General features: G+C 40.8%; 1 protein-coding gene across 4 annotated transcripts; it reads left to right on the top strand.

Moving 5' to 3' along the window:
* The first annotated feature begins 1,869 nt into the window (after positions 1 to 1,869).
* ECSIT (ECSIT signaling integrator) lies at positions 1,870 to 15,522 on the top strand. 4 transcript variants are annotated; one of them, XM_060683468.2, is made up of 9 exons: positions 1,977 to 2,066; positions 7,540 to 7,614; positions 9,206 to 9,387; positions 9,527 to 9,947; positions 10,562 to 10,785; positions 11,707 to 11,764; positions 13,031 to 13,173; positions 14,257 to 14,362; positions 15,131 to 15,522. In XM_060683468.2, exons 3-9 carry the CDS (start codon positions 9,283 to 9,285, stop codon positions 15,346 to 15,348), a joined length of 1,275 nt encoding a protein of 424 aa, XP_060539451.1. In that variant the 5' UTR covers positions 1,977 to 2,066; positions 7,540 to 7,614; positions 9,206 to 9,282; the 3' UTR covers positions 15,349 to 15,522. The 4 variants fall into 4 exon arrangements, with proteins under 4 accessions (XP_034290408.1, XP_060539451.1, XP_060539452.1 ...); XM_034434517.3 differs by lacking the exon at positions 7,540 to 7,614 and having other exon boundaries at positions 1,870 to 2,066; XM_034434519.3 differs by lacking the exon at positions 7,540 to 7,614 and having other exon boundaries at positions 2,040 to 2,225.
* The last annotated feature ends 745 nt before the right edge of the window (positions 15,523 to 16,267 follow it).

Below are 16,267 nucleotides of genomic sequence, written 5' to 3'. Positions count from 1 at the left end.
CCTCCCCTCCAATCTGCTCCAGTGGATGGTAATACTTTTTATTTCCTCCTCTCAAATCCTCCAAAGCACATCAGCAAGTTGCATATCAGCTGTCAAAGGTTATACCCACAACTCCAGGAGGCAATCCTTCTGAAACAGAAGGAAGTTTGGTAAGTTTAATCAGCCAGTACCTCCCTCATGACATGCTAACAAATCATACAGGGGATTTGGGAGGTCTGCAACCCAAAGTCACCCACCATGTAGACCAATTACTGCAGCAGATAACACAGGGGCACCGGGTGTACTTTTGCTGCCATCCTAGCTATGTGTCTGCCTTTCATACCTTACTCATCAGGTCACCGAACTTTTATCAGTGCCATGCCTAGCATTCTTCCTGCCAGACCCAACTATGTCATTCAGGCAGAGCACTGCCAGACTGGTGCTGGAGCAAAGTATCTGGCCAACCACTTACTCAGCAGGGTACAGCAATTCATCAGCATATGCTTTCACCAGCAAAAAGACCTTACTGAATATCTGACCTGAAATCCCTTCATAAACAAGTAGGTGAGCAGCAAGTGCTTGGTATAATAGGTTTTCTATAGCACCCAGCCTGTTACCCTCCTGGCTGCCAGCCAATCAGGCAAATGGGCAGAATACGAAGCAACTGTGAAAGACGTTTACCAGTCAGCCTTGATAGGGATACACAATTGAGATTGGTTATGCATCTCACAAGTGATCAGGTAAAGAAATGAAATTCATACTGACATTCTGCATGCCACCTCATGGACTGGTGGACCACATCTTAAACTAGCTATCTTGACATGCCAGAAGAGTACAAACTGCAAGAGAAAACAACAACAAACCAATTATGGAACTGATAATGGCTGTTTCCCTAGGACTATGATGAGCCAACAGAAACTTGCACAATGCATTTTGAACATGTGATGCAACCGGATGATGCGAGCTAATTGAGAGAAGAATGGGAGAACAGCAGAAAAAGTGGATGGTCAGGATCAAAGAAGCAGCTGGAATGTCATTGGAAGTTAGTTACAGACCCAAAAGCAGGTCACGATGACAAGAGTTTGTCCCTCTGGTCACCAAGTGTCCAGCCAGTGTTATAGAACATAGAATCAAAGGGCTGGAAGGGACCTTGGATATTGAGCAGAGGGTTGGACTCTGCTCAAGGTAGAAGACCTTACACCATCCCAGCCAAATGATTATCTAGTCTATTCTTGAAAACCTCCAGTGATGGAGCACCCACAACTCCAGGTGGCAAGTATTAAATTGTTCTCACTGCCAGAAAATGTCTTACTTCTAGGTTGGATTTCTCTTTAACAAGCTTCCACCCATTATTTCTTGTCCAGCCCTTTGATACTTTGGAAAATAAGTCAAACCCCCCCCCCCCCACTTCTTGTGACAGCCCTTCGAGTACTGGTTTATCAACTACCAGTTTATTGGTCAAACAGGTTTATCCTGCCTTTCTATATTCAAGTTATTTTATGTACTCTCCCCACCCCCTCCAAAATCTTGTCTGAAATTGAGGAAAGAACAAAAAATGAGAGGATAACACATTTGCAGTATTAGTTCTGTACAAATGAAGGTGTTGTGGCCGGCAGCGTAACTGTCTGGAATTTAGTGACAATAGTGCTGTCGCATATGCGCAGGGTTTCCCCGCAAAAGCCACTTTACTGGAGTGGTTTAAAAACAAAACAACACCCACCCACCCGTCAAGTGAAAATTGTAATCTCCAAGAGGCAACGAACTTCCAGCTGTAGAAGTTTAGCCAAGAAATGAAAAAGACAATCCCAATCGAAGGAACCCGCGGACGAGCTCTATCCGCTAACGCTAACGCTAGCTATGGAATTCTGGGAGTTGAAGTCCAACTCTCTTAACGTTAGTAAGGTTGAGCAAGACTGCACAGGAACTAACGTTAAGAGAGTTTGGATTGAGATGGGAGGCTTCCGAGGCGGCTCTCGCGTAACTCTAATCGAGTATGAGAGGAGGCGGGACTTTAGGCAACAATCTGAGCAATTGGGGAGAAGGCGTCACGCGGAGAATTCCAAGGATGGCGGTCCGGACAGCGGAAGGTCAGAAGCACAAGGCGAGCGTGCGGACGCCCCTCGGGGGAATGGGGGGGGGGGAAATGGGGGGATTGGGGCGCTGTGGAACAAGAAGGGCCTGCGAGAGTAGGACAGAGGAATGTGCCAGAGCTGGGAGAAAGTCTGATAGGAATCGCGACTGTCCATGTGCGTTGTTCCATTTAAATATGAATTAGGTTTGACAATGCGGTTAACATTTAATATATCATATTTCTATGACCAACATGTATACGTGTTTATTTCTTATTGGCTCTAGGTTTTACTATATATTTAATATTCCCTAGCTTTTTAAAGGAGGTGCAGGCTGAGTTCAGAGGGCTGAGCGTGAGCCACAAGTAAGCGGGTCGGGGCATAAATATTTAAAAGAGCTGTGGGGAAGTTAGCTGTAATTATGGGCAGTCATGTATTGCTATACTTGTGCAATCTAAAAACTAGATAAGGTAAGTATGTACTACTGAGTTGGGAATTGAAGTATAGTACATATTTCAAATCTTGTTTGCAGACCATCAAGTAGTTTTTGATACCTAGTGACCACATACCGGTAGATACCTTTTCTTATTGAAGATCTGTCCCTAACTTGGTGTTTCAGGTTTTCCAACGGTGCTCTCAATGTCACTGTAATTGAGACTATCCACATTGCTGCCAGTCGGCCTTTTCTTCAGTCTTTTCCAGCATCACAGTCTTTTCCAGAGAGCTAGGTCTTCACATAACATGTCCAAAGTAGGACAATTTGAGCTTGATCATTTGTTTCTCAAGTGAGAAAACTGGGCCGATTTCTTCAATGATCAATTTATTTGTTTTCTTGGCTGTGCATAGTATTCTCAGGATCTTTTCCAACACAAAAATTAAAGTGTCAATACTACTCATATCCTGCTAGGTAGGTAGATATCATATCCTGCTAGGGTAAGTAGACCACAACCTTGGTTAGTTAGAAAAATGTGGGATAGACAGCACCACCACCAAATGGATTTGTAACTGGCTGAGAAACCATATTCAGCGTATAATCCTCAGTGGAACTACATCCACATAGAGGGATGTAAGCAGTGGGCTATCCCAAGGTTCCGTTTTAGGCTCAGTACTCTTCAATATTTTCATCAATGATCTAGATAAGGCAGGGGTGTCAAACTGGAAGCCCGTGGGCCAGATGCACAGGCCATGCCCAATCCAGCTCCACGAATGGGGAAAACATCGCGAAACGTCACATGATGGCAATGTGACGCGAAGAATTTGACACCTATGAGATAAGGGAATAGAAGGTGAACTCATCAAATTTGCAGATGACACTAAGTTGTGGGAATAACCAACACTCCAGAATATAGGCTCAAGATCCAGATGGTTCTCGACAGACTTGAACACTGGGCCCTATTTAACAAAATGAACTTCAATGTAAAGAAAAGTAAGGTTTTACACTTAGGCAAGAAAAACCAAATGTACAGGTACAAATTAGGTAAAACCTGGCTCAAAAACAGGAACTGTGGGAGGGATCTTGGAGTCCTAGTGAACAATCACTTAATTATGTGCTAACAGTGTGTGTGGCAGCTAAAAAAGCCAATGCAATCCTAGATTGCGCTAATAGAGGGACAGAATCGAGATCATGTGAATGATTAGCACTACTTTATAAAGCCTTAGTAAGACCACACTTGGAATACTGCATCCAGTTTTGATCACCACAATATAAAAAAGAAGTTGAGAGTTTGAAAAGGGTCCATCCCTAAGATGATTAGTGGGGTGGAAGCTAAAATATATGAAGAATGTTTGCAGGACTTGGATATGTCTAGTCTAGTGAAAAGAAACAGTAGGGATGACATGATAGCAGTGTTTCAATATTTGAGGGGCTGACACACAGAAGAGGGGATTCAACCTGTTTTTCAAAGCACCAGAAGGCAAGACAAGAAACAATGGATGGAAACTAATCAAGGAGAGAAGCAACCTAGAACAAAGAAGAAATTTCCTGACAGAAGAACAATTAACCAGTAGAATGACTTGCCTTCAGAAGTTGTAGGTGCTTCATCACTGAAGGCTTTTAAGAAGAGACTGGACAGCCACTTGTCTAGAATGGTATAGGGTTTCCTGCTCGAATAGGGGGTTGTACTAGAAAACCTGCAAGGTCCCTTCAAACTATGTTATTCTTCCTTTTCAGTAACTTTTGCTTCCGTAATGTCACATGATATTATAATTTCGATATTTTTCAAATCAAAATACTGCAGTATATTACATTCTCTAAACATCACTCTCCATCATTAAGGTTGGGGATGAAGATCATAACATTGAGAAATAGGATAATCTATAATTACTATTTCATGTTAATCTTTCTGCCAACTTCTGACTCCTTACTTTTCATTGTTTTATATGTTTTGCTTGACCTCAGGATTGGTCTATGAAAACTTTTTCTGTTGAAGGAATAAGTTATTACAACACCACAGTTACCCTTTTATTTCACACATTTGGTTATAATGTTTGGACAATGAAGTTTTGGGACAAAGCAATTTAGAATGTTTGAGGGGAAGCTACAGAATTTATCTCCTAACTGTGGAAGGGATATGCATTGTGTATGTACAAGAATTATGGGAAGGTAATAGCATCCTAATACCTTCCTTTACTAAGGAATCTTAATCTTTAGCAAGTTCTGCATATCCAGAGCTGTTGTTTTGCTTGTCTTGCAGCCCCTCAATACAGCTAGTTTTTCCCAAACTGAAATCCCTGGCTCTCCAAGCTTGGTTGTTTGCTTGCAGATGTTTCATTGCCCAACTAGGTACATCAGCATAAATGTGGGCTTTACTCCCTGCCTATATACAATAGCTTGACCTGCCAGTTTTAGTGAGGTCATACATATCTCTATGATCATTCCTTGATTAGGGCAATGTTTTCTGTTTGATTGGCCCAGGGTTAATACCTATTGATTTGGGTCTTGGCTGTTAGAAAGGATGTGTTCTGGTCTTTTCATTTCCTTCTTAGCTTTTTTTATTGTCCATTTTAATGAAACTATGGTTGAACCCGGCCGCTTTGAAAGAAGCGGTGGTGAGGCCCCTCCTCAAGAAGCCCTCTCTGGATCCGGCTGTTTTGGCTAACTATCGTCCAGTCTCCAACCTTCCCTTCGTTGCGAAGGTTGTTGAGAGTGTGGTGGCGCGGCAGCTTCCCCAGTACCTGGATGAAGCTATCTGGACCCGCTCCAGTCCGGCTTCCGGCCTGGGCACAGCACGGAAACGGCATTGGTCGCGTTGGTTGATGATCTCTGGAGGGCTCGGGACAGGGGTTGTTCCTCTATCCTGGTCCTATTAGACCTCTCAGCGGCTTTTGATACCATCGACCATGGTATCATGTTGCACCGGTTGAAGGGGCTGGAGGTGGGGGGCACCGTCCTGCGGTGGTTCTCCTCCTACCTCTCTGACCGGTCGCAATCTGTGTTGACAGGGGGGCAGCGGTCGACCCTGAGGCACCTTGCTTGTGGGGTGCCACAAGGGTCAGTCCTCTCGCCCCTTCTGTTCAACATTTATGTGAAGCCGCTGGGTGAGATCATCCGTGGCTTTGGGGTAGAGTTCCATCAGTACGCTGACGACACTCAGCTGTACATCTCCACCCCAGGCCACCCCAACGATGCCCTTGAAGTGATGTCCCATTGCCTGGAGGCCGTGCAGGCCTGGATGGGGAGAAACAGGCTCTGACTCAACCCTTCCAAGACCGAGTGGCTGTGGTTTCCGGCATCCCGATATAGCCAACTGGTGCCATCGCTGGCTATTGGGGGCTAATCATTGGCCCCCACGGAGAGGGCTCGCAACTTAGGTGTCCTCCTGGATGCACAGCTGTCTTTAGAAGAGCATATGACGGCCGTGGCCAGGGGGGCTTTCTATCAGGTTCGCCTGATACGCCAGTTGCGTCCCTTTCTGGATCGGGACTCCCTACGCACGGTCACTCAAGCACTCGTCACTTCCTGCCTGGACTACTGCAATGCTCTCTACATGGGGCTCCCCTTGGGGTGCACCCGGAGGCTGCAGTTAGTCCAGAATGCAGCCGCGCGGGGGATTATGGGAGCGACGGGGCGCTCCCACGTGACACCTCTCCTGCGCGAGCTGCACTGGCTTCCTGTGGTCTTCCGGGTGCGCTTCAAGGTGTTGGTGACCACCTTTAAAGCGCTCCATGGCTTAGGGCCGGGGTATTTGCGAGACCGCCTTCTGCCGCCAATAGCCTCCCACCGGCCGGTTCGCTCGCACAGAGAGGGCCTCCTCAGGGTGCCGTCGGCCAGACAGTGCCGGCTGGCGACCCCCAGGGGGAGAGCCTTCTCTGTGGCGGCACCAGCCCTCTGGAATGACCTACCCCCTGAGATACGCACGATATTAGACCTCTGGACTTTTCGTCGGGCCCTGAAAACACACTTTTTCCATCTAGCCGGGCTGGCTTGATCCCATCCTCTCAGTTTTAATTGATTCGGTTTTAATTGGATTGTTTTACATTATTTGGGCCAAAACTATTTAATTGTTTTTAAATTGTTTTTAAATTTTGTATACTATGTTTTATTTTGGCTGTGGACCGCCCTGAGTCCTGCGGGAGAAGGGCGGTATAAAAATAAAAATAAATAAATAAATAAATAAATAAATAAATAAATAAATAAATAAATAAATGTAAATGGTAAATTATGAGAATTAGAAGTTTTCAGTGTCTTCTGACTGGTAATTGGCGTTTATGGATAAGTTCTGCAAGTCTATGGTGTACATAATGATGGTTACAATTCTTACAATATATGTGGTAGATGACTCCTATTTTTCCTTCCTGGCCTACTGAATCTTTTGGTTTACTTAAGATGTTTTGAAGGTCTTTAGTTGGGTTAGTGTACTACAATGTTCCACTGGTTAATTGTTCACACTGTTAGGAATTTGCTCCTTAATTCCAGGTTGCTTCTCTCTTTGATTAGTTTCCAACCACTGTTTCTTGCCCTGCCCTCTGGTGCTTTGGAGAATAATTTGACCCCCTATTCTTTGTGGCAGCCCCTCAAATACTGGAATATTGCTATCATGTCACCCCTAATTCTTTTTTTCTTTAGAATAGCCAAACCCAGATCCTGCAGCCGTTCTTCATATGTTTTAGTCTCCACGCCTTTAATCATCTTAGTTGCTTTTCTCTGAACTTTTTCCAAAGTCTCAACATCTTTTTTATAGTATGGTGAGCAAAAATGGTTGCCATATTCCAGGTGTGGTCTTACCAGGGTTTTATAAAAAGGTACTAATACTTCACGTGATCTTGAATCTATGCCTCTGTTTATACAATTCAGGATTGTATTAACATTTTTGGCTGCTGCTGCATACTGCTGGCTCATATTCAAGTGATCCTCCACTAAGACTCCAAAGTCTCTATCCCAGTTACTGTTTTTGAGCCAGGTCTTGCCTAATATGTACTTACACCTTTGATTTTTCCTGCCTAAATGTAAAACTTTGCTTTTCTCCACATTACAATTCATTTTGTTGTATAGGGCCCATTGTTCAAGTATGTCAAGATCTTTTTGGATCCTGAGCTTGTCTGCTGGAGTGTTGGCTATTCCTACCAGGTTAGTGTCATCTAAACTAATTTTATGAATTCCCCTTCTATTCCCTCATCTAAGTCATTTATGAAAATATTGAAGAGTACTGGGCCTAAGACAGAGTCTTGTAGTACCTCACTGCTTACTTCCCTCCATGTGGATGTATACCATTAAGGACTAGACTACTAGACTACTTTATTGTCACTTTGAATGTACACTAATTGGCATACATTAAAATGAAATTAAGTTGCATACAGCTCTCAAAGGGTCTCCACCTTTAATATAAATATAAACATGACAAGATAAATAAATAAATACAAAATTATGCATGTACCGATATATATCATATGACACAGAGAAACAACACAGTCTAGTTCAGATGTACATGGCAAGAGAAACAAATCTTGCAAGTTTACCAGATGGATGGCATAGAGAACAGAGCTGTTACAGAATCTGGAGGTCCTGCTACAAATACTTCGAAACCTCCTCCCAGAGGGGAGCAACAGAAACAGACCGTGAAGTGGCTGTGTGGGCACATAGTGTTTATAAGCAGTATCCTGAATGACAGGAAGCGAGCTTCCTATAATCTTCTCGGCTGTCCTTACCACTCTCTGAATGGACTTTCTATCTGAGGCACAGCTGCCACCAAACCAAACAGTGATGCCGTTCGTTAAAACACTCTCAATCGTGCCTCTGTAAAAAGTGGCCAGGATAGGAGAAAAATGTGCTCTTCTCATCTGATGCAGGAAATGCAGACACTGGTTTGCACACTTCACTAAAGATGATGTGTGGAAAGACTAGTTCAGGTTGTTAGTTATCTGCACCCCCAGATACTTAGTACTGTTGACCGTCTCTACAGCTGCATCCTTGATGCTGAGTGGAGTATGACTATGATGGCTCTTTCTAAAATCTAAAAGACTACTCGTTGAGTACGGTTTGTCAGCCAGCTACTAATCCATCTGGTGGTGATATTGTCTATTCTACATTTTTCTAGTTTACCAAAAGTGTACTGTGGTGTACTTTGTCAAATGCCTTACTGAAATCTAAGTATATTACGTCCACAGCATTTTGCTGGTCTACTTGTTAGTTAACTGGTTGGTGTAGGTTGTTTTTCGATAGACTTACATGCCTAATTTGCAGGTGTTTCCTTTTTTGATGAGGATATCCAGGAAGTGGAGTATGTTGTTGCTTTGTTCTTCTCTTGTAAATTTTATTCCTTTTAAAATGTTTCTAATTGTTTCATGTGTCTTCTGTTGTTCCTTTTTATTATGACAAAGCTGTCATCTACTTACTGGACCCATACTTTATGTTGTATGTGTTGAAGTGCTATTGTTTCTAGAAGCTGCATTACAATCTCTGCTATGAATTCTGAGAGTGGTGATCCTTTGGGTGTTTCTCTGACTTGTTGGTATATTTGTCCATCAAACTGAAAGTTGCTAGTGAGGCAGAAGTTGATGAGTTCCATGATTCTGGGTATCTCCATCTTAGTGTACTTGGCTAGGTTGAGTATGCTGTGTAGTACTGCTGCCATGGATTCTTTTGTTAGTTCTGGTTCTATGGGTGTAAAGAGTACTGTGACATTGAATGTAACCATAATTTCATCTTCTTCTATTTTTAGGTCTTTGATTTTCTGGAGGCATGTAATGGGAAGTTGATAAATCCCAATTTTTTGTTCTTGAAAACACATGGACTGTCATGAAGTGCCTCAGGGCATTATTAGTGGCTGGGGAGCTTTCTGCAAAAAGAGGCTCCTTTCTTAAAAAGGATCTTCTACAATTACAAAGAAGCTCTTATTTCCAGGTACAAAATAAAAGTCCTAAAAACTTCTCTTAATTTCTGAGATTGCATAAAAATGTGGGTCTATTTATCTGCAATATTTCTTTGACTGTACTCTGGTCTGTAATTCTTACATCTCTCCAATAAACTTTGCTTGTCTTAGAACTCCAGTTTGGTTCCTGTGAGAAGTATCCAAATGAGCACAGTTCTTAGCACTTCCAACTTTGCCGTAAAGAAGCATGAAAAACCTGACAAAGAATCTGCCAACCAGTCGTTAGTGAAAATTGAAGATATCTTTGAGACAATATCTGAACACGAAAAAACTAAAGCTACATTTCAGGAAGCTGTGGACATCTTCTGCAAGCGGGATATCCGCCGCACGGGTCATGTAGAGTTCATCTATGCAGCTCTGAAGAAAATGCCAGAATTTGGAGTGGAGAAAGATGTTAATGTGTACAACAAAATCTTGGATGTCTTTCCTAAGAAAGTCTTTATTCCTCAAAATATTTTTCAGAAAATGCTCAAATACTATCCCAGGCAGCAGGATTGTGCTGTCCAGCTGCTTGAACAGATGGAGCACTTTGGTAAGTACATGCCTGGTAGTAATAGCAAGAGGGCCCCAAAAGTGGGGAATTTTTTAATGATATGTATATGAAAAAACATGGGATCCTCCATCTCCACAAACTTGCTCAATTTAAAAATTGTTCCATATATTACATGAATAATCTTAGCATAGAATGCTGACTAACACTGCTGATAAAATAACTGTTAATGGAAAACTTTCCAGTCACTTGGAGAAGCTTTTTTCTGGTTTTTGCTTTGGAAAGATTTTTACAACATAGTTGGTATCAATAAAATATTGGTATCAATAAAAAGATAAATTTATAATGATCGGTGTGGTACCATTCTCACTGCTACATCACATTTTGCAGAAAAGTTATGGAGCATAATGCACATCCCCCTCAATAATTTTGAATTATTTTGATGCAATTTTAACCTGAAGTTGTATCTTGGAAACTGGAGCCAATTAATACTCAGGACTTAATTTTCTTTTATTAGTGACCCAATTCTGGTAAAATTAAGCTACTTTCATTTTTGAGGTTTTCTCCTTGTAGACCTTGTACTCCTTATAGTAATGGGTAAATAAAAACAGTTTCTTCTCATTCCTGATAAGTTTGTCCTTTCTCTTGTCCTAAAGGTGTCATGCCAAACCAGGAAACCAGGTTTTTACTGCTCGAGATCTTTGGTAATAAAAGCTACCCTATAAGAAAATATCAGAGGATCATGTACTGGTTCCCTAAATTTAAGCATATCAATCCTTATCCAGTCCCGACTCCTCTGCCAGAAGATCCTATTGAACTTGCAAAGTTGGGCTTGCAGAGGATTGCAGCTGATTTGAATGCCAAGGTTACAGTTTATCAGGTAAATTGAGAAATTTGCAGTCCTACTGGTAGAGGAGATAATCTACTGTGCGGATTCAAATGATTAGTTTCTCCACTAATTTAAAGTACTGATGTTTCTTTTGGATGTAGTACCTTTCCTTTAACATGTGTGAAACATTCAAATTAATAAGAAAAACTAAAAATCTTGAGGTTTTGGCCTTTTCAGTATGTGGGCCACTGGCTTTGTGTGGAAAGTATAGATATATTCCTGAAATAAGAGAAAGCTTAATTATGAAAATCTTAACTTTTTAAGAGAAAAAACAACAACCAAAGTTTGGAGTTCTCAAGTAAATGAAAGCTAAATCTGAAAATATTCGGGAAGCATGTAAAAGAAAAATACTTCCTTTCATTACCCATTAACTCCTCTACTAAGACAGGTAGTCCTCAACTTACTACCACAATTGAGCCCAAAATTTATGTTGTTAAGGGAAATTTGTTAAGTGAGTTTTGCCCCATTTTACGAATTTTCTTGCTACATTTGTTAAGTGAATCACTGCAGTTTTTTATTAGTAATATGGTTGCTAAGTGAATCTGGTTTCCCCATTGACTTTGCTTGTCAGAAGGTCGCAAAAGGGGATCACATGACTCTGGGACATTGCAACCGTCATAAATATGAATCAGTTGCCAAGCATCCAAATTTTATTCACATGACCATGGGGTGCTACAACATTCATAAATGTGAAAAATGGTCATAAGTCGCTGTTTTCAGTGCTGTTGTAACTTTGAATGGTCACTAAACAAATTGTTGTAAATCAAGGATTACCTGTATTTCAACTCCTAATCCTCCTGTTTCATTCTCATCCTTATCTTCTGTCCCTTAATGGCTTCCTGCAACTTATTATGTTGCTCCTTTACTAACTTTTGGGTCATCAATGAATGTAAACTATCTTAACGTTTGCAGCTCTCCCACTCGGAAGTGCTGGATTCTGGAAAAGAAATCAATCATCCACATATCGTAGGTACTGAATCCTTTCTGTCATTTTTTCTTTGTGCTGACTGGATAATCTCAGATTTGAGAACCAAATGAATATGCAACAAAATTGGGATTTCCTTCATAACGTCTGTAGGTGCCACCGTAGCTGCAAGTAAGACAAGGGAGCTTCTTTAGCTATGTTCAAAATGAAAGGAAAAGAAAAGAATCTTATCAGCTGCTCAGAGAAAGCTCAAAGACAACAAAAAGGCAATGCTATTTAATTTCAGGTTCAGTTTTCTTCACATAAATGAAATTGTGAAGGGCAGGATAAAGGGATAAAATAGAGCCTGGTGGCAAACCTATGGTAAGAAAATACCCCTTTATTTGAATGAATGTAAATCTCAAGGACCAGATTTTCTCCTGTACAAGAGGTTTTCCTCTTGTTGCAAATTAATTGATTTCCTTCTGTCAAGTGCATATAGGAAGTAGGCCAGTCTGGTTTCTTCCTTCTTGTTTGCCTTCTCACTCTGCCATAGGAGATAGAGGGAACGCCACAAAAATGTGCGACTCAATATATACCTGCAACAGCCATTGTTTGCGTAATTATTGATTTTATAATGCATACAGCAGGACCAGAAATAAAAATTACAGATAAGAATGCAACAAGGCATTGCTTGACTTGAATAGACTTGGGAAGCATGGGTATTTGTGTACCAGTTGGGGAATATTGTGCAATCCTTATTCTTTGGCTCAGAAATACAAACGCTGAAACTGGAAATTTAACAGATTGGTCAGGGAGGAAAGAACAAGGAATTTCCTTTGCATGAATTTTTTTTCTGTGCTCCACTTATTTTTCTCATAGCTAGCACTTAATTCTCTGCATCTTCTAGCTATTTCATTTCTTCTAGGACTAGAAATACAATCACAGGAGAATTATATAGTGACAGAAATACTGTGGCAATGAAGTGAAATACTGGCTTATAAAATTTCTTCAAAATATAGTGCTTTGGCTGCCAGCTTCAAAGTTGATAGTTAATCAACATGAATGGATAGTGGGATCTAAGATTTGAAATACTTGTGGACATTATCCAGGAATCTCAGTCTGGATTTCTTGGAATTTGGTTTCTAAACTCTTTCTTGGACATAGCTGATAATGCTGAGAATTCTTGTTTTGGATGAAAACAAAGCACATCTCTTTTTTTAATTTACTAAAGAACTAGAGTTGACATACTATTTTTATATTTTAAAATAATGGTGGTGATTAACCTTTGTTTATAACCTGCTCTTTTTGTGTCTCTTCTCTGCCTTTCAGGAACCCAAAGCCCTGATCAGCAGTCACTGCTTGCTTCTCATAATACTGAAAAGCCCATTTTCCTTGAAGGCCCCTTTCGCTTATGGCTCAAGACCAAGTGTGTTTATTACTATGTGCTCAGAGCAAAGCTTTCAGAAGAACATGTAAATTAGTATTTGGTATCTTCTCTAAAGGCTGCTTGTAACATTGAGTTAGACACGGAAGGATGCATGTAATTTCTCTGCTAGCGCACCAGATGGAGTTGTGTGAGCATGTGTCAGTGCAAAATAAACTTATAAAAAAAGGATGAACTATGATTGTACTCTGAACGGGCATGCAAGGAGTTAGTCATGCAGAGAGGGAGAAACAATTCAGGGTGTGAAAATGTATTCCTACCTGATAGCGTTTGAGCAGCCTAGACATTTTAGAGAGGGAAATAGTGTAATTAAACAGGATACCTACAAAAGAATTTGATATCTGAATGGCTTAGTGCTATTTTTAGTGTTAAGGTCTTAGTTGAGAGAGAACAGTAAGTAATTATTGGTTATTTTGGATGACAAAGACTAATTTTTGTTCAAGAGCAAGCTGGATCTTGCACTAGCTGAAGCTCCAACAAAGCACTTCCATTCACTTCTTTGTTATTTGGAAGTGAGGACCAGAGGAGGGCAACAAAATGATGACAATTTGTTTTTGTTTAAATAATTCAACACCAAGCACATTAAACAAAATCTCTGTTGGACATGTTCAGGTGCAAGTATGTAGAAGCCAAAAGAAATGAAACTGGGGAACAAAGAGGGCATCCAGCTATAGGAAAATGGAGAAAAGAGGCTCATTTCATGGATTTAGCTTAGGAAGGAAAAGCTTCTTGATAGAGAAAAAGAACAAGAGGGACCTATTGATTGCTTAAATGGCATTTGTATACTTCAGAGGATATCTGAAGGGATAAGCAGACTCTGGAAGAACACCCTGAGCACTAGTATCAGTCATACTAGTACTCTACAGAAATAGTAGAGACCAATAACTTACTATCCTTTGAGTATCTCTAAAACATTGCTGAAAATTGAGATTGTTAGAATAAAATACATTGCTCTGCCATATCCTCTGAAGCATGTAGCTTTAATGGAGACAAACACTGGAATAAGTGACTAGACGTTTCTGTTTACTTTTCCTAAACAAAGATAGTAGGGTTCTGGTCAGATAATTTGCTATTGAAAAAATAATCAGCACTTCCTTGCTTCTGTTCACAGATAGTGGAAGTGATTGACCCAGAAAGGAATTTCTACTACCCCATGCATCTGGATATTGATCTGGAACGGGATGTTCTGGATGATTATGAGTTTTACACAGATAAAGGTAACCATCATATATGTGGGTGTTGTGTTTTGTATGCAAAAATAACAGTCTCGATCATCCCTAGCAAGTAGGATGAAATCCTTCCCAAAGTAAAAACTAGAAAAGGATAGGAGAATCAAGTGAACAGAGTTTAAACTAACAGCTTCTCTTGTCTCGCATGACCATTTGTTAGAAAGACCCCTGCTTGCTTGTCTATGAGTTCTCTTATGAAAATGTAAACACCCAGGATATGGGATCTGTGTAAAGTCCCATGCATACACAGATAGTCCTTAATTTATGACCCAAATTGGTATCAGAATTTCCATTGCTAAGCAAGGCAATTGTTAAGTAAGTCGCACCCAATTTTATGACAATTTTGTTAAGTGAATCATGCAGTCATTAAGCAAATCTAGCTTCCTTCATTGACTTTGCTTGTGAGGTGGAGGCTCGGAAGGTCACAAATGCCAATAGTTTGACCCCAGGATACTGCAACTGTCATAAATACATGCCACTTTCCAAATTCTCAAATTTTGATTATTTCACTATAAGGATGCTGTGATGGTCATAAGTGTAATGACCTCTTGTTAAAAGTGCCATTGCAACTTCAAACAGTCATTAAACAAATGGTTGTAAGTCAAGAACTGCATGCAAGTAACATAAGCTGTATTCTGGGAATTGACAGTGGATGATGAATTGGCCTTGAGGTGAATATTTCACACCTATACTTCTTTGTAATCCTTTTTGAGCTGCCTTAGAATGCTGACACTGTATTTTGTGCTTTCTCTACAGTTAAGGAGGGCCCTGTGTTTGCCATGTGTATGGTTGGGGCAGAAAACAAGGCTACTTTGGCCAAATGGATTGTGGGTCTTCAGGAAACAAACCCTATTTTGCATGATATAACTGTCATATTCCGTCTCATGCACAGCCCTCAGGAGCTGCAGTGCAATGAAGAAACAGAGGGCAATAATACAAGAACACAGGCCAAATTCTTCAAACAAGAAGTTTGAAACTTCACTCATCATGCTTTAGGTTTCAGTCATGTTATATGAGGTTTTTAAGACATTTGAGCCAATAAATTCCTGAATTGTTAAATCAGCTTAAGATGTAGATTAATGTAATATGTTTCTGATATTGCAAATGGAGGATTGAGGCTTTGTAAAATAAGATCTGACATAAAACTACCAACTGTCTTATGTGTATATTTTTAGTGCTAGATAACTGTAGATTAAACAAATTTGAGAATGTTCAAAATGTTAAAGTTCTTCAGTTAGTTCCATGATCAAGCTTAATTCTGTAGACAATAGTTAACATTTTCTGGATGTTACTAAATCTGGAAGGAAATCCCTTTTCTCACTGCATAACACTATATGTCAACCAAGTTTTGCCCATCTTTTCATGTGTTGGAGGGTGAGCTGAAGTATAAAAAAATGATTGTATTCTGGTCAGATAAGTGACTGTCTAGACCAGGAGTGTCAATTCATGGCGTCATCACATGACGTATCACAACTTCCCCCCACCCCTTCATTAAACTGGGCGTGGGGGTGGCCAGCATGTGATGTATCTGGCCCACGGGCGTGAGTTTGACACCCCTGGTCTAGACACTTCGTAAACACATCCAGTGATGGAGCGCCCACGATTTCTGGAGGCAAGCTGTTCCACTGGTTAATTGTCCTCACTGTGAGGAAGTTTCTCCTTAATTTGCTTCTCTCTTTGATTAGTTTCCAACCATTGTTTCTTAACCTGCCCTCTGGTGCTTTGGAGAATAATTTGACCCCCTCTTCTTTGTGGCAGCCCCTCAAATACTGGAATACTGCTATCATGTCACCCCTAATTCTTTTTTTTAGAATAGCCTGCAGCCATTCTTCATATGATTTAGTCTCCAGGCCTTTGATCACTTTAGTTGCTCATCTCTGAATTTTTTCCAAA

Source organism: Pantherophis guttatus, chromosome 2 (genome assembly GCF_059756535.1).
Source record: "Pantherophis guttatus breed Tessera chromosome 2, ASM5975653v1, whole genome shotgun sequence".
Classification (NCBI taxonomy): domain Eukaryota; kingdom Metazoa; phylum Chordata; class Lepidosauria; order Squamata; family Colubridae; genus Pantherophis; species Pantherophis guttatus.
This window is presented reverse-complemented; position numbering and strand designations above follow the sequence as displayed.